At 41.5% G+C, this 24653-nt stretch overlaps 1 protein-coding gene and 1 long non-coding RNA gene across 8 annotated transcripts in view; one reads left to right on the plus strand and one right to left on the minus strand.

Annotated features, from left to right (window-relative positions):
• LOC147643481 (uncharacterized) overlaps nucleotides 1–24653 on the plus strand; it is a 162682-nt gene that overhangs the window by 18153 nt on the left and 119876 nt on the right. The gene's annotated exons all lie outside the window — the stretch shown is intronic.
• Nucleotides 92–24653, minus strand: part of Pura (Puratrophin-1-like) — a 54873-nt gene continuing 30311 nt past the window's right edge. For 3 of the 7 annotated variants that reach the window (XM_086834138.1, XM_086834137.1, XM_086834141.1), the window contains 13 exons: nucleotides 23740–23823; nucleotides 23171–23294; nucleotides 15792–16092; nucleotides 14647–15330; nucleotides 3919–4044; nucleotides 3267–3856; nucleotides 3047–3208; nucleotides 2251–2983; nucleotides 2034–2054; nucleotides 1754–1967; nucleotides 1574–1690; nucleotides 1083–1517; nucleotides 92–832 (listed from right to left, as the gene is read on the minus strand). In XM_086834138.1, the coding sequence (XP_086690264.1) occupies nucleotides 630–832; nucleotides 1083–1517; nucleotides 1574–1690; nucleotides 1754–1967; nucleotides 2034–2054; nucleotides 2251–2983; nucleotides 3047–3208; nucleotides 3267–3856; nucleotides 3919–4044; nucleotides 14647–15330; nucleotides 15792–16092; nucleotides 23171–23294; nucleotides 23740–23823 (3794 nt within the window). In that variant the 3' untranslated portion in view covers nucleotides 92–629. Of the gene's footprint in view, nucleotides 833–1082; nucleotides 1518–1573; nucleotides 1691–1753; nucleotides 1968–2033; nucleotides 2055–2250; nucleotides 2984–3046; nucleotides 3209–3266; nucleotides 3857–3918; nucleotides 4045–6070; nucleotides 6219–14646; nucleotides 15331–15791; nucleotides 16093–23170; nucleotides 23295–23739; nucleotides 23824–24653 lie in introns of those variants that run through there. The other 4 variants (XM_086834140.1, XM_086834139.1, XM_086834142.1 and 1 more) reach the window with 2 other exon arrangements.

Here is a 24653-nt window from a genome sequence, read left to right on the forward strand (position 1 = left end):
AACACCAAGCGGAACCGGTACTTGAGAATTGTAAGAAAGCTAAGAATAGAAGTGCCCACCAGTTTGGCGGGTTTTTCAAATTCAGCTAAACTTTGTGTACATTGAAGCAACATTTATTGAATTTAAGTTTTCGCTTACACAACTATTTAAAGATACACTTGTATATCGTAGATTTATTTATATTTTTTGTTTACTTTCGTTTATTATTATTTAATTGTAGGCACTTAGGTTTACATATTAACTAACTGTACGTAATGAACTTCGATTCAGATATGCTAGGCACTTCGTGGTGCTCTTGTGGGTGTGTTGTGTTGTGGATCGTTCGATTGTGTGTGGTTTTCGAGGGTTTTATATGTATGAAATAGGCTTCGATATTGACACGCTGAATTCAATCATTTCCATCGGGGTTTTCTTGGCCAAAATGAAATGCACCGAATATGACAAAAAATTAACGGAAATATACGAGTAAATGGTAATAAATAATAAATAACAAAAATAATGAAATAAAATAAGCGATCGATTCGATAATGCTTCTTCTATCTGGATCCGATGGTGAAACCGTTCTGCTAAAGCTATTAAATGGGGTTTTACTAATCCTAAATTCGCTGCTCTTGCTCCAGGAGCTCCTTCTATTTGCCACCATCTGGACTGGCGGATTCCGCTGCATGGGCATAGGACCGATAGCGTCGCAGGATCACCGTGGAGGCACTCGATGTGGATGCTGCCGATGCTGTGGCCGATGTGGATGTGGACCAGCTGCTCCGGCTGCTCTCTGCTGCCGCTGGTTGATCCTGATCCGGGGTGACGAACATGTCGGAGACAATGCCGCTCTCTGGATGAAGATATTTATATACATATACATAAATTGGATGAGAACAGATTGCAACAAACATACAACATAGAGAACAAGAACAACAACATGCAGCACGCGTCAGGACTCGGATTACAGGGTTAGGTGTTTTGTGGTGTGATTATATACAGTAATACTGGGAATTTTTCGAGAATTTAAATATGTATGTACAGGGATCAACTACAAGCTACGGGGTGCATCTAGAAGAAGTAGCTCAGTTCAAGCTCAATACCCATGGACAGTTGGCTGACAATGGTTGTCGATCGTTTGTGGTGTCGTTTGCTGCTCCCAAGTCCTGCTTGTACTCTTCCGCTTCCGCTTCCAGCTGCAAGACTGGAACTGGAACTGCCTCCCTCGGCATCGCCTGATTCTGAGCTCTTGATTCCTCCGCCACTTGGTGACTTGACCAGCTTCAGTGTCTGCGTCTCGTTGATTAGCTCCAAGGTGGCACTACAATTATTCGCAGAACTGGTGTTGTGTGGTCCCGGCAGCTTGCCAAAATGCAAGCTGTGTCGACCGCCTCCATCGTGATGGCCAGAGGATGAGGCACCACTAATGGAGGAGCCACTAGTGGTGCTAGTTCCACTGGACAAAGAACTCTCCGAGATTAGGGAATTGGGTCGCCGCATGCTGCCCTTGCCGGGCTCCGAGTGACGCAGCTTGGGAGCTATGGGGAGAAAAATTAACATACAAAGATTAAGTTTTATATAACCAAAAACTTACTCTTGTTTAACTGCGCCAAAGGAATGGAGCGATCGCTAATCTGGTTGTTGCTGGGACGAATGTCAAGGCAAGGCTTACTGCCTATGCCCATCGAGGACATCTCCGCTAGACGAATTTCTGGAAAATGATATTAAATGTTAATTTCGTATTTCAATTTGGATATTTTCCATATGTTCCCACCTCGATTTCTTTTCGCCTGCTTCCAGAGCAGTTTGGAGATCTCCTCTGTCCAGGAGTTCTTAATGTCCTCCGACATGCACTGCAGCATCCAGGTATCATCTGGTTTGCGTTTACGGAACCATATCTCAAACTTGGTGGCCGAATCGCCAGTGTGAGCTGTTAGTCCTATATCCGATGTCTTGATGCTGTTCTTGTAGATATAAATGTCCAGATTCTGTTGGGGTTTAAGTAAGAAATTTGGTAAGCAGATCAAAATTTATTAGTGAAGGTTGCTGGGTACCTTGAGCCTCTCAAAGGTTGCCTTTTTTGTGTTTATAATAGATAATTAAAGGAAATGTTATTTTAATTGTTGGAAAAGTACCCTAAACTTGGACATTTTCGAGTAAATGTTAACTACAAACTAAATTAAACTAATCTAAATATCAAGGATTATTACTGCTTTATTTTTGATGCTTTTTTATTTATTCTTGAGGCAAAAATAATGAAGTAATGCATACCTTATGATCGGGAAAGCGTCGCGCCTTGCTAAAGAGCACCAGTTCTTCGAAGAGGAACACCTGACGCAGCGTCTTCTTGCCACCGCGTCCTTGCCAAACAAGGAACTCATTCTGGCGCAACAATCTGCCTTGCTCCTTGACATTGACATCGCAGTCGCGTAGTGAGTCCATAGCTAGCAGATCATTACCATGTCTTAGCTGAAACTTGACCATCTCCTCTGCACGCTGCAGTTCCTCAACATCTGCGGCAATCTCTTGGAGAGCAGCACCTTCGACACTGCGACAGGCCTTGACCAATTGCTGGAGCAACAGGGCATATTTGCCCATCCGCTGGACTGGTTTCAGGAGGTAGGAGGCTAGATCCAGTTTATCCTGAAGCTGGATCTGCTTGGGCTTAAAGAAGGAGCTACCATATTCGCTCAACAAGGTGTCACTCTTGGGCTTGTTCTTATTGTACAACGCATATAGATAGAACTTGGACTCCATTTCCAGGAAGGCAGCTCCAACCTTCAACGGATTTAGTTCGTAACGCTCCAATTCGCCCAGAAAGTGTGAGTTGTGGAATTCAAAGATCTTTTCAATGTTGCCAAAAATCACATTGCGTTGCCCCCGAAGGGGCTGGGGTATATCCTCTCGCAGCAGTTCGTCTATATAGTTTTCGATCACGTAGTACAGGGAGCGCACATAGTCGCGTTCGGTACCAATCATTTCGCGCATGATCAATAGAAGCGTTCTAATGGGAGATTGCGGTTCGTTAAGTAAGATTTAATCACTGGAGAAGGGTTAGTAAACTCACTTTTGTATCTTGGGATCCAGGCAGCTTAGCTCCTCCAGCTTGGGCAGCTCCAAACTGGAGCCATGGCACTGCAGATGGGCATTCGCCTCCATTGGAGAATGCATGTCCATGTAGCGCTTGGAAGGTCGATCAAAGCATTCGTCTTCCATGAGCTCATCGTGACTGGAAAGTAGTGGATATTAAAAATTAACTTTATATATTGCTATCAAGGAAAACCCACCTCTTTTCGTTGAGACTCTGACAGGAGCAGATCCTGGCCAGCTTCGGGTTACGCTCACAATTATCGCAGACTCCTACACCGGAGTCGGCAATCTTGGACTGTTGCTCCTCTCCCTCACCGCCGTCACAGACGCGATCTAGCTCCTCTTCCTCCTCCTCCATCTGGTCCATGTCATCTAGGTTGCGACTCTCTCGCCAGCAGCTGCAACTGCTGCTCGAGGGTCCACCCTCGAAGGAGCTACCACTTGCCGAACTGCAGCGGTAGCTCATTCTCTTGCTGGAAGCGGGACCAGGTGTGCTACTAGCCACTGGGAGGGAGTGACTCTTACGCATTGCCGGCCAGTGCTTCTCCAAGAGAGCTGAGGCGCCCAGCTGATCTGCCAGGCGTTGCAGCTCCTCACGGGCAGCGGTCTCCCGCTGATGTTGGGTAAGCAGGTGAAGAAGACGGGCGGCAGCCTCATAGCGCTCATGGGCCAGCTCCAGTTTCTGGGCAAATTGATCCAAGGCGGTCTTCAGGTTGTTGGCGCTTTCATTCAAAACGGACACCTTGAGGGCGGCGGCATGCAGATCACGTCCCTTGGCCAGATGTTTCTGTAGATTAAGTGGGTTAATATAGATTTAGAAGCAATTGAAATATAGTTTTCTTTACTCACCATTGCTATGAAATAGTATTTCTCAAACTCCTGCTCTTGGGTCCTCAGCTGCGATTCGTTGTCCCATTGCAATTGTGAAAACTTTTGCAAATTATCCGCTCCATCGCTTCCCAGCCAAGTGGTGACCTTAAAATGTAGGACATGGAGTTAAAAAATCAGTGGGATACCTTAAGCGGGATGTAAACAAGCCCACGCGAGTAAGTCAAGGTTCCCCATTGCCAACTCCACCCCGTTTTCAAGTCCCAATTCCCAAACCCAAAACGCTGAAAAGTGAAACTCATAGAAATGATCGACGCTCTAATTAGCCTCCACTTTACAAATTAAAATCCAATCGAACACAAATCAAATAAAACGACTCAACTATGGGGTATTTTGGCTTCAAGCCAGCCTCCTCCCGAAGGTATTGGAAACCACAAACACACAACTAAAAAAGAAGAGACAACCACACCAGGTAGCCATGGATTGGAGAAGGGGGAAAGAAACAACAGCCACGGGGCAATCAACGATCTCACATTGATAATTTTGTGGCTCTAACCAATTTTTAATCACCTGCTGCGTCCAATTGAATTGATACAATCGACCAATAGACTTGCTTGATGATGATGATAATGACGATGCTATGGAACGGAGTTAACCAGCTCCCCCATACCATCCCAACCCAGAAAGCACCCAGCCATGGACTTGTAACTCCCAATTCCCAGATTGAAACGCGTGCAACGCGCATTCACTTTCCGTTTTTGGGTTCTGCCTTCAACTCTATTAGTGCACAGCGGGAAAATATGTAGTTTTTGTAAATTTTATAATAATACAAATTTAGAATTAATAAAACCTTACCCCATCTAATGCTAGAGATCCTTTGTTATCTAGTAAAATATTAACAATACAAGTGAATTGTAAACTTAAAGTAATATTCAATTTTCTCCTGGTGTTGATCTCTACCTAAGAGATAGTGACTCCAAAGCTCTTCTGGGGCATGTCCACGTCTGCATCCCACCCAATGAATGAATCTACAATCCCAGGAGGCCGGCGGAGTGGGAGTTTTCAAGGGGGAAGCTTCAAGGGGGAACTGGAGCAGGGGCTCTAAACAGCTGCTCCAGTTTCACAGTCGCAGCACAATCGGCTGTCAGAGACGCTGACTCTTCATGCTCATCAGATATGGCAGGCACGGGTTTTAGCTTTATACATATATATATATATAAATATATATACAACATCTGAGCCATGTACAGGGTGAGGCAATGGGCTTGATTTCTTAATTGATTTCGTTCTTTAATTAATCTAATTTCGAGGCTGAGGTCTGAGAGCTATTGACCATTGGTTGGAGCATGGCGGATGGATAATTGCATTGAATGAGAAATGGGGAACATCAAAACCCAAAATATATTCAATATATTCCATAGATTTATAGAAGAAAGCATAGTTCTTTAATATATCTATTATTTATTTATTATTTATTTATTTTCTTAAACATACAATGTGCATTTAAGCACGTAACTTCCATAGCTGACTCATTCCTTCAAGGAAGTTTGATTCAATTCACATTTAAGTAAAAATCCCCATAGAATCATCGACATTTAATCAATTTAAACAACTGATTTCCCTTAAAAAACACACATTATAAATAATGGTTGTAAACACCATAGCTTTAAGCTCATTATGCTGGACATTGAATGGGGGGAGACCTTGAATTACTCTATTACAATTTGAAGTCAAATAAAACAGAACACAGATCGATGATGTCATTAAACAAAAGCTTGTCAACACAATTCATAGTTTGAATGAGTCAGAAAATACTCTATTTAATGGATCTGATTGGGTCACAAGCACTCAATATTTTGATGAATCCAAGTGAAGATAGATCTCTCTATGGAACTTGCGACACCCTGTATCTCAAAGATGGAGGAGAGCCGGCTTGCACAAATTGTTTACATTGAAAATCGATCGGAGGTTTGGCCTCTTTGGCTCTATGAAGCTGATTCGGCAGATTGTTTCTCAACGATTGGCCCCGCACAGGCGGGGCCATAAATTAATTAATTGACTTGGTCGATTTTCACTAAACTAACTCGTTGGGTGATAAGACATGGACTGATCAATGAACTGTGAACTATTAATAGCACGGCGATAAGTCGTTTCGATTAATCGATTGACTCACATAGTTGGCTATTTCGGATGCCAAATCGGTGCTCGAAGCCGGGTTCTCTGAATTTGGCCCTCGGATGGATGGAATCATGTCGCGACTACCGGCAACGAGATCCACCAGACGCGACAGAAACTGCAGCAACATGCCACAGGCAGCTCAGAATAGCGACTGGAAATGGAAAAGCCAAAGCAACCGATTTGCCTCCTACTATATACCAGCAGTAAATATATACTCAAGTATATATGCATGAGGCATTTTCAATTTTATTTCGGTTGGCAGGCGGCACTCAATGAAATTCAATAAAATCAAAACAATTAGCAAACGTAAACAAAAAAGCGAGGAACAAAAAAATGGGTTAGACAAGGGAGCTTGGCACCCACAACAAACATCGATGACGATGTCGCCAGAGTTTGTGGAGTCTTGCCTTTGCTTGCACGGAAAAAATTAAGATCAAAGACGGAGAGATTTCGCAATATTCCTTTTGTTTATATTGGTTGTAAGCAGTAATATGGGTTTGGGATGTGGAAAGCCAGGTTCTTTAAAGGTTAAAGCTAGTGAAATATAATTATGCAACAGGTTTAACCTATACTAGAGATGTGAGGGGGAAGAATAAGATTATAAATACTACTTAAATTAACTATATTGCAACATAAATGTCTTTTATAAATCACTATTTGAGTTCAATTTAATTTCTCATTCAATTTCAATTCAATTTATCGTTCAATTTCAATTAAATTTCAATTCAATTTCTCTTTAAATGTAAATTTGCACATTTTTATTTACTGTGCAACCAAGTAAATAGGCAAATGTCATCGGTGGCTAAAGTTGCTTCCGATAAGCTCGCGTCCATCTACTGCGGATGTGGAGCTGTTTGCTATGCAATTGATAAGGCCACCGCATACGGGTTGACTGCACTCTGGATTTTCCAGGGAGTTCGGGATGATCGGCGGTGGAGGGAGCTACTTCTAGAGCGGCTGCCGCCTGACATAAAACGCAAATTTAACGTGACACTCTTACAAGTTGATCGCATGGGCCATAAAACACATGCAACACCTACAAACAGCAACAACTAGCTGGCTAGCTGTGAGCATGCGTGGCTTCCAGTGGTGGTCACTCCGACTCCTAGCTCCCAGCTCCCAACTCTCAGCTCCCTCTGTGGCTGCTGTCGTGTAATTTACACAAATGTCGCGCATTTATCTCACGGCCATAAACATTTTTTAAGCCACAATATCGAATTTATTTTGACACTTTACAAAGTTGTCGCCAAATGTAGTCGTTGTTCTTGTAGTTTGCTATCATAGACCATAGGCCACAACAACTACATATTGGCATTTTGTTTACCCTTCAATGGGGTAATTTGAATTTGTCCAAGTACTTGTAATATCATTTATTATTTGCAGTTATGGATCATTAATGTAGACTCAAAGTCACCATGTGTTCGTATATCTTGCACATAGCTTATCGATTTGAGTTTGCAGAGCCCCCAAGTCGGAACTTATGGTTTCCTATCGAAGTATTACTCCCTGGGTCATAATTTCCGTTTCCATATTTCCATGAAGATAATTAGAGTTATCTGAATCATGTGCTCTCTGTCATCTCTTAATTACTAATTGTGCAAGAACTTTGTCATTGAAGAATACTTTATGTAAGTCTTGAGTAGCTGAGTTATTAGATTCTAACAAGTTCAAGGTTTTAGGGGTTACTTTATTTTTTATTTCCCTAACAATAATCCTATGAAGAACATTTACAATTCGGTTTCCTTTGGAGTTTCACTTAATTTGTCTTGCTAACTAATGGAGTTGGTATTCTGAGGATTCTGTGGATTCTGCTTCTATTTCTGGTATTGGGTAATTTATTTGAAGTACCTCTTAAATGATATGCTCTTGCCATTTGGCTGTCTCATTTCTTGTTGGCTAATTTGCTCTCCATGTTCGCTTGTTGATGATGGCGTTGTTGTGTCTTTGCCAGCTTATCTCTGGCTTTTAAGTATTTCAGTTTCTTTTTTTTTTTGTACCCCAACATGTCTTGGAGCTGTTTTGCATTTGAATTTATGGCAGCATGTTAGAAATTATAGCAGCGATAACTGACCAAGAGATCAGAGGAATTGCAATCGGAATGCGAGTGCGCCAAGTGAGACATTAAACACGAAAGCCGACCGATTAATGGATGAAGGAAAAACCAATTGGAACTTCCATTTTTCTAGCAAGCACTGGGAGATAATTTATTAGCTTTAAGAAATTAGATTTGAGGGGAAAAATAGGTGCTATATCTTAGGAACTTAGCTTGAGATGCTCAAGGGTTCTGTGGTTCGTGCTTAAAAGTTCATTAAATGAAGAAAATTAACTTGAAACTCATATCAAATAGAAGTATTTTTCATATTCCTTGAAAGCGACTTGAATTTCTCTCACTGCACTAACTTTAGCCGCGACAAATGTGATTTATTTAGAGTTTTTATTGCCCTACCAAGCAACTTCATAATCCCTTTTAGTCCCACATACCCATATATTCGATACCCCACTGGGCCAGTAAGGGGTTTATGAGTGGAAAACTCGAGGCACGCATCGCTGACTGCCCCGAATGTAATAAAGCAATTTCGTTTAACTATTTTACGGCAAAAGGCGATTACAATTTTACTTATTTTTCACTTTCCAAACCAGCCAAGCCAACCCAATCCCCCCTTTCCATACAACAATCCCAATCCCATGGCCAAAGTTCCAAGCTGCGACACGCACAGAGTCATAAATTGTGACCACAAAAGGCTGGGAGACGTTAATGTGGTGACAATATTGCATGCAACCGCGTTGCAGTGCCTCAGAGATGCAGCTTAGCTAGCTCTTGGTGAAATAAAAAGCAGCTTTGGCACAGCAAGTGCAACAAGGGGGCGGGACATGGGACCGGGGCGTGGCAGCTTATCGGCGATCAGGCGACGGCAAAAGGCGACGGCGACACTGTCCCATACTACCGAGGAGCGGACGTGACGACGCTCAAAAAATGATGACAGCTGTTGATGAAGTTGACGATTTCTAAAAATGCGTGTAAAATTAGTGTTAAAAAACATGTCAAACCCAATGTGACAGTTACGTTTTGACATGACAGGCCAAGCACTGGCGACAACAATTACTATATACACTTTGTCTGACAACGACATGTCCAAGTCCAAGAGACCAAGTCGAAGACCAAGACCAAGAGCAAGAGCAAGAGCAAGTCCAAAGCCAAGTGCAAGTGCAAGAGCAGGACCCCCAGACCCCATATCGCAGTGTTAATTCAATAACCTGGACATTCTGGCCAAGCGACGATGGCCATCGGCGATGGCTGCCTGGCTAAGCGTATGATTAACGTCCGTTTTGATGACACAGCCAACATGGGAACATGGAGGAGTTGCCACAGCTGGAGATGGAGGAGCTCGAAGAGCTCGAGGAGCTGTAGGATCCGGAGGAGTGCTGACTATAGCTGCATTGTTTGTTCGCGTGGAGCATTTGCATGCAACAATCTCAACCGGTTGCGATTGGCGGCACTTGCGGCAAGCATGTGTTCATTTCATCCAAGCAGTCGTACTCGTATTCATACTCGCATTCATACTCATACTCATACTCGTACTCATACTCGTATCTTGGAAGCTCTTTCCTTGGAGCGGAGATGACAGCGGACACGAGTGCCTCATCTTAGAAGACACGCACGAATCCTCACGGAAATCGTAGGATTCGAAAATTATGGTTATTAAGTAAATATATCTTATCTGTAGATCAAAGTAATCATTGATAACTTGCTAAAAAGTTTAAATTTTCTTAACAGTTTAATGATTTTGCTATAAGATCAGAAATATTCTATAATTCTGACTTGTTTCTGGTACTTTGTTTTGAACTATAAATCTAACACAATAGTCAGCACTTAGTATTTTCCAATTTGTAGGTAAAAACCATTAGGTTTCTGATAGATTTTCCTTTAGTTATTCATAGATAGTTTCATAATACATCTAATATATCATAGGTAAAACATAATCCCCTTCTTAAACTCTAATCCTTTTAAGCTCACTTAGCTTCTTGCTTGTCAAGTTTTTTTACTTTGTGGTCCACTCAAGATTTGTCAATCTGGCAAAGTGCTTATTAGCTTATTCCCAATTCTCAATTTCTGGTTAGCATTTATCCAAAAATGTCAACGGGTAATCGACTTTTGGCTAAGCAATTGAAAGACAGATAAATCTGTCGTCTGGGGAAAAGGAAAAAAAAGCAAATAAAACCCGAAATCAAAAACTAATTTTCCGCCAACTAATTGCAATTAAGGGTAATCTTATTTTCCTGTATATATGAACTCGTTTCTCCAACCAGTAGCAACAAACGGTTGCAGGAAATTAATGTTTCTTTTATGTAATGGGGTCTTAAGACCTCGCTTCAAATGGAGAAATTTTCCCCAGAGATTTTCGTTTTAGTTTTTTTCAAATTCTGAATAACTGAATAAAACTGAGCCCACGCAATGAAATGTGGAAACAAATCTAAACACACGCTGGGCGTCCATCTCTATTGGGTGGAAGGAAAGCGAAGGAGAAAAAAACACAACGTTATTATGCCTGCCAGGGCTAATACATGCAGTTATTATTAATGCCACTGTGGAGATGGGGTCCCGGGGTTCCAGGTTGCAGGTTCCCAGTTCCTCCGGTCTCCGTTCTCCATACTCAGTTCCCCAGTTTGAGAAGGGGTTTACCTCGGTATGTCGGCAGTAAATAAGCCTTCATTTTTCATGGCTCTCGCCTGACCGAATTCTATGCAACAGCAGCCAGTTCTTGGCCAACAGCAGCAGCTGCGGTCTTCTTCCAAACCAAAAAAAAAAAAAACTTTGGGGTTATGCAAGCCAAAATGTGGTAGAAAGGAGCAGGGAGGCAGGAGCAGCACTGCCACCGCATTCCTGGCCCAAAAGACACTCGGTTCAAATGTCAGGGGCCATAAATAAGCTGGCCAAAGAGCCACAATGGCCGACAAGGCTTCCGCGACACAGATGCTCCTTATGGCAATTGCAATTCAAGGCGCGAAACAATTAAACATAGTTTTCATTGCACAAAGCTGCCGACATTTCGCAAATTAATTTGTGCAAAAAAACAGCAGCAGTAAATAAAAAGGAGCCACCAACATTTGTCTCAAAGAAAGCGCACTAAGCAAATCCAATTTCACCGTCAGCAATGTTTATTTATCTGTCGCCGCAGCTGCATTTAACTTAACTCTTTCACCGATGGCCAATACAACACCCATGGCCACACTCGTGGCCATATTTGTGGAGCAATCCAATCCACCTTCATCTCCAGCCGAGGGGATCCCCAATCCCAGTCGACTTCCAGTTAATGCAGCCGATCAACAATTTAGATACAATATCGCATATCGCATCATAATGTCGTCGTCGTCGTGGCCGTCGTCATCATCATCATCATGGCAATGGTTGTGATGGTGGTCAGCAAAATGGCGACACTGCAGCAGCAGCAGCAGCAGCAGTAACAGTTGCAACAGTTGCAGCAGCAACAGCAGCAGCAGCAGCAACAGCAGCAGCAACATCAAGCGCGGCGGCATCTTTTTTCGCACCTTGTTTGAATGCGCGCGCCTAATGGACGACAGCGACATTAGTTTGCCGGCCGGCTGTAGACGTTGTCTTGGTCCAGTTTTGTGTGTTTGGCTTGTTTTGGCATCACAGATAATATATTTAATTAAAAAGAAACACGATGACTGCAAGATCTATTGGCACAGCCAGTCGGGGGATACGCTATCCATAGATCATTTAGATTTAAGCTGCTGTGATAAGGTGGCAGAGACTACACAGAAGTATGCTAATATATTAGCAAAAGGGCTGTGAAACTCAAGGATTTCCCACGCTTTGAAATACTTTAAAGAATTTATCGAACTTAAAAATGGGTTAATTATTTTATTTTGATATTTACAGTACCAGAGGAATTTATTGCAAATAGACTAGATGGTTGTTTATATATAAATATCAAGTCTAAAATTATCTGGAATTTTTTTGAAAGGTAAAAATAGTTTTCAAACAGTTCGGAAGTCGTAATCTTGATTTATTAATGAGTTTTCTAAATATAAATGTTATATATGTATGTGATTTCATAAAGGAAGAATTTTGATCTGAGTTAAAGATCTTACTAGTTCTATTTAAGTAGATTTATTAGGGAGTAAACTAAGTCTTAAAATCTTTTATAAAATTCAAACTTCACTCAATATTCAATCCACTCAAACGCTGGGAAAGAGTATTCACAGACTCGAGGGGGTAAAGACAAAAGCCAACAGCGATCTGCACAAAATTGGTAGCTGTCAACGCCTTTTTAATTGAAAGCGTGTTGGGTGTTAAATACTCGTAAGTATCTCTTAGTATGATTTTTGCGCCGATCGCAGATATGACAAGCGGGACACTCAGACACTCAAACTCACAGACACTCAAACACTCAGACAGTCGGTCTCTCAAGTCGACTTTAAGACAGCTGAATGGACAGGCTGCCGCTTATCGGTGAACTACTTTTGAAATGGAAATGAATGAAACCAAATGAAATCAAATCAAATGAAATTGAAATAAACAGAGTCAATGAATCGTATCGAATGCGAGTGCGAATCAATGGGCGCCCCAAAACAGCCGACAAATCGATTGAAAAATCACAAAAATCACGAAAAACAAACAAAGTGGCAGCAGCAGCAACCGGGAGCAGAGAGTTAAGATTGCATTTAATTTCTTTAACCTTGCTTTCACTTTTCTCATTAACTTTTCGTTTGGCAATTAAAATTCAATTTTTGCTCGAAAAATCAACTCAGATAAATGGCTGCACATTTCTCAAGTGCGGAGTGAGGAGCGTGTGAAAAAGGCCAAGACGCCACATACAAGGCGTACTCGTACTCGTTACTTGGCCATAAGAAACGCTAACAAGGCTCGGCAAATTTTTAAATGCCAATTTCCGCAAATTATTAAATGAAATTGAGGATTCCGCACGGCAATCTATCTATACATCTCTGGCCAAAAAGGGGATTCAATCGGGCCTTGGGCCTTAAAAGTGGTGTGTGTGTGGGGTACACACAGACAAAAATATGATTATAAATTATGATTGTCATTTTTACTGATGATTGACTAACGTTATATAACTAAAATATGTGAAAGAAATCTTTAAAAGAGTGGTTTTTAAGGGTGGTGTTGGGAATTACTACATTTCTATGACCGGAATGTAAAAAAAGGAACAGATTTGGTGATAAATAGCAATATTTTCGTTATATTTAGTTGTATGCTATATAAAATATATATAAAATGTCATGTCTTTTATGAAGTTACTTGATTTTTAATTATATTTCACAATCAAAAGTGTAAAAAGCATTATTTCTGTCCTTCAAAGACTTGCTTTAATGAGGTTTTTTCAAGTTCCTAGCTAGTAAGTAATATTATTACTTCAAAATTATTTCCTTTTATGTATTTTTATGCTCCGGACTTTAGTTTTTATTCCAAGTGCACTTTGCTGCGTGTCGTGTATTTGCAATTTGACATACTTTTGTTAACCGGCGGCAGCAGCAGCAAAATCAAGCGGCAGCATCAACAATCATAATAATAATGGCCAAAGTTAATAGTGGCGCGAAAGTATGACGAATATGTAAACTGCAGCTAATCCCGCAACAAATGATTGCGATTAATCAGTGGAATTGCATTAGCTTCGACTTCCAAAAAGGAGGTAGCCCAACTGGGCGTTGCAGGCAACTGTCACTGTCTGTCTGCTGATTAAGCGAGATTGTCCAAAGGAGATATATACGCCACACCATGCGATCCACGAAGATGAGTTGTGGGTGCGTGCATTGGCAATTATGCTCCGTGGTGTGCACAGTAGTCAGCCATGGATAGGTATCCCTTTCCTGCGGCCAAAAAAAACTCATTAACGAGTCAATTAAGCCCCGGGCCAGGAAGTTGCAGCAGATGCTCCTTGTCAAGCTCCAAGTTGGCTTATCTAACAGCTCCATTTGCCCGCTGAGTGGCCACATCATCTCTCAATCTCAATCTCTCCACCTGAATCCCAATTTCCATTTCCAATCTTAGTCACTAATGCGAAAGCGGCTCGAGGAGCGAGCTTTAAGCGGATGCGCGTAATAAATTAATAAAGCCAGGCATTAAATGCAATGCATATTCAATTAACAATGTCAGTTGATATCTGCCAGATACATTCGGCATTCGGACTGGGATTCAGCTTTGCATTTCGCTCTGCCTGCCGCATTTCCTGTCAGCAAAATGCAAAATCCTAGTCCCCCCAAAGCTCATTAAATCTTTCAAGGCAACAAAGTTGCCTGAGTGAAAACCAATTTTATGGATATTGTAAATCGTTCGGCGAACCTAGGGAATATTGCGTGACATTTACAAGATACAAATGTTCGAGAGGGTATAAAGATAGATTACCTATAGATCTCAAGGGTCTCGTTTAGAATGGAGGAAAATACTTGAAGGATTTTAGGTTTTGTGTTGGTAAAGGTTTGTTTTTTAAACAAGAACGGGAGCCAAGGATGTTTAAGAGTTCTTTGTGGCTTAATTAAATTTCTTAAAACCCCAAATATAAAACCCCAAGGGTATCCCCCTTTACTCACCTCTTTGATCTCATCCTCGAGGGCACGTTGTCTGGTCAATTGCCGAAGGCGCTCCCTTCTTTGCTCTGTGAGCTGCTCCAATCTCTGGGCAGCACGATCCACTTCATTGAAGAGAAGAGTCACCTTGCGTAGTTTCCCGGCAGCATCCGGATTCAAGGATGTGGCCACAGAGGCCATGGCAGTCGGTGACGGTGGCTGAGATATGCTCATCCTTTGGCCAGAAGTTGAAGGTAAAGTAGCCGTAGCCGGAGCTGGGGCAGAGGTTATGCCCCTGGCCAGCTCCTGGAGGTGCATCAACTGTCCGGCGCCCATCTTGCGGAGGCTGTGCAGCTGCGAATCCATCAGCGCACGACTAAGTGCCCGATGCTGACCGTAGAGCTGGCGGCGCGTGGGCAATCCCTGAAGATCGGCGGAGCGTATATCGCTGAGGGCCGTCACCAGCCTGCCGCCGGCCAGGGAGCACTGCCGCTGGAAGGCCTCCAGCTGGGCGAAGAACTCGCGCCACTTGGCCGTGTCGTGATAGCGTTGCCCGCAACCGGGTAGCGCCGCGAGGGCAGGTATGGAGGGCATCAAACCGGCGGCGGGGAGTTGCGATGGCGCAACACTTGTCGTGACTTGGTCCACGCTAATGAATTTAACCAAATGCGACGACGACGACGACGACGATGACGATGACGACGGCTCCTGTTTGGGGTCAGAGTCAGAGCAAAAGAGCGAACTCGATGTCATTAGTGGCCAGGTTCTGTTTGCCCAGACGGTCATGTCGGCCAGGTTAATTGGCTGGGGATCAGACTTGGTCTGGGTTTCGGTTTTGGATTCGGATTCGGACTCGGGCTGGGGCGTTAGCCCGTTGCCTGGCCTTACGATCCCGCCCTCTGACTTGCACACAGAGAAATTATATAGACTTGGGAGATAATTAGCAAAGCGAAAAACACAAATATCATTCAAATAAATTTATGTTTTATAAGGTGTTTATAGAGTTTAAGGTTTAGTTTAATTTTATGAGAAAAACCCTTTTAGTATTATTAAGGGAAACTCGATCTTATTACTTAAAAAGTTTTAGCAAGGTATAAATATTTTCTCTGTGTGCTGAATTGTGTAATCTAAAAGGTCAGGCTATATAAACTCTTAACCCTTGGACTCACCTGGTGATCACTGTTATTGTTCTGCTGCTTCTGTTGCTGCTGCTCATTGCACAATTGCAATAGACTTGGTTCGCTGCAAATGGCCAAAATTTCACAATTGCCAATTTGCTTGGCTAAGAGTCTGAGACTTTGGCAAATTAAGTCGATTACGCATAAATGTTGAGACTTCTCGATGGCAATTAAAATGGTAAATGTCTGTGGGGCGGGTTGTTGCTGCTGCAGTTGCTCCGAGCTTTTATGGCCATTGATTGTTGCCGTCGTTCCGGGTGTTGCCGGGGTGGAACGTGGACAGGAGCTAGAGCTGCAAAAACCAATGGAAACAAGCAATGAGTGGGGGAAGTCTGAGAAGTGCACGGTCAAGTCGTATAAATAACATCAAAAAGTGTTTTGCCTCTTGTCGATCAGAGTTGAGACGATCAAGGAACTAGTTCGTAAATTTATTGAAAAATATATTCAAAAACAAAGAAATAAGACAGGATTTCTTAGATAAGATTAAGATAATATAATTTTAATTAAAAAGGAACGAAATTACCAAACAAAATAATAAATAATATATTCCCACAATAGTAACAATCTTAATTATATATTCCCGTTTGCCTTAAAATCAAGTCATCTCAAGTGTAATAAGAAGTTTTATTTTGTCTTTTACTTTTCTAACTAATATATATCTTTGACAACTAGCTATGGCTACACACCTAATTAGAATTGTAAACTGCAAATGAAGGCTATGATTATTCAATAAATCATCATAATCGGTTTGCAGCAATTCCCATCTTGGCATTAATCGCTACCATTCCGTAGCCGATTCTTGGTCTTCCAGGTGAACTGGTTCGCATGTGGGCTGCCCATGGCTGCTCCATGCTCCATGCTCCATGCTTGGGCGGATTGAGGTGGTGGCTCCAAAAGAGTTGAACAGAACACACCACCGTCTCTGGGGCTACGCCCAAAACGAGTTCGACTTAATTGGCAATAAGCGGCCTCTGCACTTGGCTCTCACTTGGACTTGGGCCAGATGAAGCACTTTACCTTTCGCAAAATCACGTAACTATGACAAGTTGGTAGCCACTTTTAATCAGCGTAAATAAAAATTGAAAATTGCTGCTAATGGCAGCCAAGAGCTAAGCCAAGACAAGCAAAGCCAACAAGCTAAGAGCCCGTGTCTTAACACTTTGCCCGAAGTTTGCTCAGTTTGAAATTCTTTTAAGCCATCGGAGCTCCGCTGTCTAACTGTAAACGCATGCCGTGGCCAGGTTGGTTCTCACATGGCAATTGGCAGTCGGAGGCGCAAGTCCACCCACTCCCACTCCCACTCCCCCAGCCGCCGCACTTTATGTTGCAGTTGCAAATTGCACGCAATGCTCACGGGGCTCGAGAGATCCGCGCTGATGTGGCGTGTTTGCCAAGCCGCCTGGGTTGCCAACAGCGGCTTAATGATGCCGCACAGTGCGGCTATAAAGAGCGCCTGGCATTTCAATTTCAAAAAGCAGCCTATATACACGCTCAAATGAGCCAGCCCGACAGCAGCAGCTCTTCCGTAATTTAGCCACTTGTGGGAGTGGGAATACCCTAACTAAGAAACTGTTGAAGGAACAAGATCAGTTATAATGGTTTACTGAAGAGTAATTGTGGTGAAAGAGCCTCAGATTGTATTAACAATATGTTGCTATACGATCTTTGTGAGGTCTGTCATTTAGAGAAGTCTCCTGCAAAACTATTAAAAAACATGAAAGGAAAGCTAACTTCGGCAGGCCGAAGTTTATATACCCTTGCAGATAGAACTTCGATGACTAGGAATCCATAATAATACATATACCATAGTAATACCTGCTTTCATTTCATTCACCTATACATATTATATTTGCAGTTACATTCACAGATTTGCATTTTTGTCTCCACATCTAACGATCGTTTGTATGGCACCTATATGACGACTAGGTCCGATTTTCATAAAATTTTGCACAAAATTGTAGAATAATATAAAATGGCCATATCTCAAATTTCATTAAATTCTGTTAAAAACTGAAAATGTTATCGCCACCGAGATTGTCAGTCTTCCGACAACAGATACCGCCATTCTCAATCCTCTCAAATTTCTCGTTCGTTCCCATGGGAGCTATATGATATATTAGTCCGATTTTGATAAAGTTTTGCAAAAAATTGTAGAATAATATAAAATATCTATATCTCAAATTTCATTAAATTCGGTTGAAAACTGAAAATGTTATCGCTACGGCGCTTGTTAGGCTTCCGACAACAGCTACCGCTATTCTCAGTCCTCTCAAATTTCTCGTTCGTTCCTATGGGAGCTATATGATATATTAATCCGATTTTTATACAATTTTGCACAAAATTGTAGAATAATATAAAATATCTATATCTCAAATTTCATTAAATTCTGTTGAAAACTGAAAATGTTATCGCCACGGCGATTGTCAGTCTTCCGACAACAGCTACCGCCATTCTCAGTCCTTTCAAATTTCTCGATCGTTCCTATGGGAGCTACATGATATATTAGTCCGATTTTGATAAAATTTTCCACAAATTTGTAGAATAATATAAAATATCTATATCTCAAATTTGATTAAATTCTGTTGAAAACTGAAAATGTTATCGCCACGGCGATTGTTAGTCTTCCGACAACAGCTACCGCCATTCTCAGTCCTCTCAAATTTCTCGTTCGTTCCTATGGGAGCTATATGATATATTAGTCCGATTTTGATAAAATTTTTCACAAATTTGTAGAATAATATAAAATATCTATATCTCAAATTTGAATAAATTCAGTTGAAAACTGAAAATGTTATCGCCACGGCGATTGTCAGTCTTCCGACAACAGCTACCGCCATTCTCAGTCCTCTCAAATTTCTCGATCGTTCCTATGGGAGCTACATGATATATTAGTCCGATTTTGATAAAATTTTCCACAAATTTGTAGAATAATATAAAATATCTATATCTCAAATTTCATTAAATTCTGTTGAAAACTGAAAATGTTATCGCCACGGCGATTGTTAGTCTTCCGACAACAGCTACCGCTATTCTCAGTCCTCTCAAATTTCTCGTTCGTTCCTATGGGAGCTATATGATATATTAGTCCGATTTTGATAAAATTTTCCACAAATTTGTAGAATAATATAAAATATCTATATCTCAAATTTGAATAAATTCTGTTGAAAACTGAAAATGTTATCGCCACGGCGATTGTCAGTCTTCCGACAACAGCTACCGCCATTCTTAGTCCTCTCAAATTTCTCGTTCGTTCCTATGGGAGCTATATGATATATTAGTCCGATTTTGATAAAATTTTCCACAAATTTGTAGAATAATATAAAATATCTATATCTCAAATTTGAATAAATTCTGTTGAAAACTGAAAATGTTATCGCCACGGCGATTGTTAGTCTTCCGACAACAGCTACCGCCATTTTTAGTCCTCTCAAATTTCTCGTTCGTTCCTATGGGAGCTATATGATATATTAATCCGATTTTGATACAATTTTGCACAAAATTGTAGAATAATATAAAATATCTATATCTCAAATTTCATTAAATTCTGTTGAAAACTGAAAATGTTATCACCACGGCGATTGTCAGTCTTCCGACAACAGCTACCGCCATTCTTAGTCCTCTCAAATTTCTCGTTCGTTCCTATGGGAGCTATATGATACATTAGTCCGATTTTGATAAAATTTTGCACAAAATTGTAGAATAATATAAAATGGCTATCTCAATTTTCCGATCATTCCTATGGCAGCTTTATGATATAGTTGTCCGATCCGGCCCGTTCCGACATATATACGAGTGAGAATATATAGAAGCTAATAACAAAGTTTCATTCAGATAGCTTAAAAACTGAGAGACTAGTTTGCGTAGAAACGGACAGACGGACAGACGGACAGACGGACAGGCGGACATGGCTAGATCGACCCGGCTGTTGTTCCTGATCAAGGATACCATATATGTATACTTTATATGGTCGGAGGTGCCTCCTTCACAGCGTTGCAAGCTTCTGACTGAAATTATAATAAGATGCATAACTCTAAAGATTTTTCAATGTTTGTTGAAGGGCTTTAAATAGAGCTCTACTTGGGATACCTAGTGTTTTTACTTTCATATTTCTATAACATTATTTCTCTTACAAAAAACATTATCTTTCATTAATTAAGTTGAGAATAAATAACCTTAAACCACTTTTTCACAATCTAGATTCTCCAAAACAATCTCAAGACCACTAAAAAGCACGAAACCTTTGCTAATTTAATTTTCAAATGCATTTCGGTTTTGGGAACAGCCGCGCATGCTCTCTCCGATTTTGTTGATTTTGTAGGGCAAGACGCATTAAAATATGAGCACAATCCTAGGCCAGGTCAAGCGTGTGTAACCCGAGCTTTTCTTTTATATCCGTATTATGCGCAAGCATGCATATTTATACTGGAGCTCCGAGTCGTAGTTCGTAGTCCCCGGTACCTTTCCAAGAAGTGCAGTTTCCCGGCCAAACTCTGTCCATAAAAACAAATTTAATTGCAAGCTGTCACACACACATATACACACACCAGATGGAGGAGGGTGTTGTGGATTGGCATCGGTGCTGTGCTTTTGGGGAGTCACACTCGGAGTAGGAGTCGTTGTCGAGGTCAGACCTCTGGCCCAGACAAATGATGTAAGCTCCGGATAAGCCAAGTGGCCATGTTGACACTGCATCGCAGTGGTGAAAACTGTGCGGAGACCAAACATCCAAAGCCACATCCATAGCCACATCCACATCCATCCATATCCCCATCTTCAGCCAACATCTAATATTTGCTGTCCATCTGGCTGACATTCGGAATTGGACAGGCAGCTAATGAATACCTTACACATGTCGGCAAACAAACGCAAATAATGTCAAGTCTCGGAGCTCCAACTCGTCATGAGTCAGGTCAGAAAAGATCCGAAGACTGGATGCGATGGGATGGGATGGGATGGGATGGTATGGTATGGGATGAGTGGAGTTTGCCTGTTGATGATGATGATGAGGCGGCAGCAGATGTGCCAGTTTTTATTCGGTTCGCTTTTCAGCGCAACAGCCACTGAAACCACACTTGAAAAATCTAGAGAATGGAATAATAGAGATCTTACGTGATCGGGAATATATATATTGCTTTACTCAAAATTAATTTTGGAACTCTAGGGCAGATCAAGGTGGATTTTATATACATAAATGTATTGATTGATCAGTACTACTTAGGATGTTCAGCTTTTGAAGAATGTTAGAAAAGCTTTAGAGGTTCTGGGTTCGCTTTCGTATATAGTTTTCAGTTTCATACAACTTCATAATCTCGCAGTTAACAATTAAGAATGGTAATTTGAATTTTTTCAAGTGCAGAAATCTGTGCAAATGTTTGTCAAAGAGTTTTCTACACGATTTGGCCGCGTTTTACCAATTGGCATTGAAGCAATTAACATCAACATGCAGCTGGAGATAGAGATGAAGTTGGAGTTGAAGCTGGAGATGGAAATGGAGTTGGAGATGGAGTTAGAGATAGAGTTAAAGATGGAGCTGGAGTTGTGGTTTTAAAAACTGGAACGGGAATCGCACTGGCAACTCTAAGTGGCCGCCCGATACGAGTGTTCTCTTATGTCGATTTAGATTTCACAGATTTCTGATATTTCCAGGAATCGTGTGGCTGCAGCAAAACGAACATTATAGAAAAATAAAAGTTCACATCATAAATTTTTAAAGTGTCACGAATCTGTCTGAATAAAAAAAAAAAAAAAAAGAATCATTCATTTTGCCTGCAGTTATCGCCAGCTACCTTTCTCACTCTAACCATGTCATCGCCTCTCGCTTGCTCCTCAAAGGGAAGCCGCACACAGGCCTCCCCCTCGAAAGACGTGCTAGGCGGAAAATCCAGCCACACAAAATGCTAAAAAAAAATATAAGAAATACTAAAAAAAAAAAGACTGCCTGAGAGGAATTCTAATTTACACTAGTCAGCAGGAAAGGAACACTGCACTACATGGGGATTTCCCCCCCTGGGCTTTCCCATGACCTTTGCCGTGATCCCGTAAATTGAAGCTCGTTAAGAAATTTTTAACGCTCTTTTGCTTAAGTACTACAATGGCATATTAATAGTTTTGCTTTTAAAAAGACATATATATATTAAACTTACTTACATGGCATTAAGGAATATAATAAGCTTAATATATATTAAATATAAGAATTATTAAAAGATTTAATAGATAGAAAATTATAGAAGCAGGTCCTCACAAGGCAAGGCTTTCAATATTGTTTATATATTAAAGGTTTAATCATTTTGATTAATGTGTGATTTAAATTGTTTCAGAATACTCAAACCAAGTTAGAGGCAAAACTATCTATTAATTAATTCTTTTTATATGTATTTAATATCCAACTAAAGTACTATAAGTTGTCCTGTTAAAGTACTTTAGTCATAGTTCAATGTGCTTAAGTTAATTTTTCAATCTAATCGAAAATCTTATTCAAAACCCTCTTGCACTTAATCTTTTTTATGTTTCTTTTAGATTTTATAAACTCAAAATTTGCCCTGATTATGTATTTACTCAATAGAAGGGCCTCCATTCAATCGAAGATCTGGGGCAGATAGCCAACCCTGTTGGACAGTGTTTATCGACTTTTAGACCAGACTTTTGTTCTATTTTCTAAGGCTAAGTTCTCTCTGGCTCACAATGCAAGTGCTGTTCGATGTTGTTGTTATTATTGTTGTTACTGTTGCATGTTTCCTTTTAGCCAAAGTGGCAAATTGACTGACATGCATTCGGCCAAGAACGGAACGGGGTAGGCGGGAGTCGGAGTGGGAACCGTCTTAAAGGCTTAAATACAGCTCCGCATCGTTCCCAGCGCCATTTGGCTGACTTGGCAGAGTTGGCTGGCGCATTTGCATATCAGCTCGTAAATATGGATGGGCCAACGACGACTGGTAGGTACTTGGGAGGGAGGGGACTGTGAGTCTATGAACTTATTGCCAGACAAATTGAAATGCCTGATTCGGATGCAGATGCTGATTCTGGGACTTGTACTCGAACTCGTACTGGTTCTGGTTTTTTTGATTCTGACTCTGGTCGTGGTCTGTGGCTCTGTAGATTGCCCACAGCTGTTCGTTGAGCCCATTCCCATGCGTTACTTTGACACTAAACCGATAGAGCTGATTCTAATTCTGATTCAGATATGGAAATTGAGACGTGCAGAGTGAGAAAATATGGGATTTTTTTTTGTATTAAATATAATCTTTTATATAGAAAGAGATTCAAGATTTGACAGCTTTTGAAGTTACTTAAACACAGGTTCATTAGCTATTTAAAGTCTTCTTTGTAATACTAGTTATTCCCAGTGTTGATCCACTGATCCCCCGACTCACCTGCGCTCTGGAATTGTGCTGTAGTAGAGGAGCAGCGTGGCCAGCTCATAGCAATTGAGGCCGGCGGACGCCACACAGGCCGCATCCACGCTCACAAGTGGGTCGCCTCGTAGGGTGCGTGTGCCTGCAAAGGGGATATAAAAAGAGGTGGGGAGTGATCGTTAAGGACGATGCTTTATATATATAAAAAAAAGAGATCTCTTCGAGGTGTGGGAAATCACACTCCAACACTCCGATCTCAATTGCTGCGCCCTGGGTGGGCCCCCAACCACTTCGATAATGTGCGAAAAAGCTTGTGTATATTAATTGAAAAGCGCCAACTTTATGATTTTCCCAACAACTTTTCGCCAGCATAGAAAAAAACTGAAATGGCCAGGGAAATGGCAATGCATTTGCCGGAGGCAAATTGCCCGATGGGGCGTTACAAAGCGATTCCAATTTATAAGCAAATTTGGATTTTGGACCAGTGAAAGTCTAGAATTAGACGAGCGGAACTGGGGGGGAGGGTGAGCAGCAGCGAAAAATGGAAAGTTTGTCACCTAGGTACCGGTACATGGACTAAGGCTCACCTGGTAGGTAGACGCCGCTGGTCAGCAGTTTCTCGGGCAGCTCAGCAATCGAGCTGGGAGGCAGTAGCTCCGTTTCGCAAGTATCTGCAGAGAGAGAAAAATCATTATCATTTTCCAAATAGAACTATAAACCTTATAATATGTTCTTGAATGTGTTTGTAAAATAAAATAAGATCAAACATCTTTCCTATTCGCTTTTAATCATTATATCCTTGACTGTTTGTCCGGCTCAAAGGACCAAAAAGGATAACCAAGCTCAGAAAACCTCAGTTATCTCTAAATTATTTAGTTCGCTCCGAAAATGGAACACTTTTTCTTCGCGTGTACTTGGCAACCAGAAAAGCTACAAGAAAACTCACACACATTGAAAAAGCCAAGCCATATGGAGGGTAAAAATATGGGTTAATTGTATTTTAAACGCTCGACGGAACCTTGAAAACTGGTCCAGGATCTGCACAGTTTGCATAATAATGTCACTTGATTAATATCGAAGCTGTTGGGGCTCGCTCACAGCCCACATCTAGGAAGGGGGCGTGGCTGGAGCAAAAGCCTTGGCTCTGCTAACCGAAAGCCATGCCGAAAACGAGTTCGTCATAAATTTAAAATTTTCCGCCTTCCCCACGGTGACTTTCGCATGCGACAAATACGTTCCAATGATAAATGCGGCACATTTCAGCGTCTCGTGGAAATTCTGCAACCAATATGGAATGAACTCCGGCCACCTGTTGCCATGCTGTTTCTGCTGCTGCCGCCTTTCCGATGGCGGAGAGCCAAAAAAAAAAAAAAAAAACGAATGCGACCCGCCGCATTGTAATTCAATAGCCCGGACCACAATAGCCCCCGCACTTGTTGGACTGATTTATGTCCGCTTGCAAATTGCACCCACACCCAGCCCAGATCCGCAGTTGAACGCA

This window comes from Drosophila serrata, unplaced genomic scaffold (genome assembly GCF_035046125.1).
Source record: "Drosophila serrata isolate PLE 108 unplaced genomic scaffold, ASM3504612v1 contig_272, whole genome shotgun sequence".
NCBI lineage: Eukaryota > Metazoa > Arthropoda > Insecta > Diptera > Drosophilidae > Drosophila > Drosophila serrata.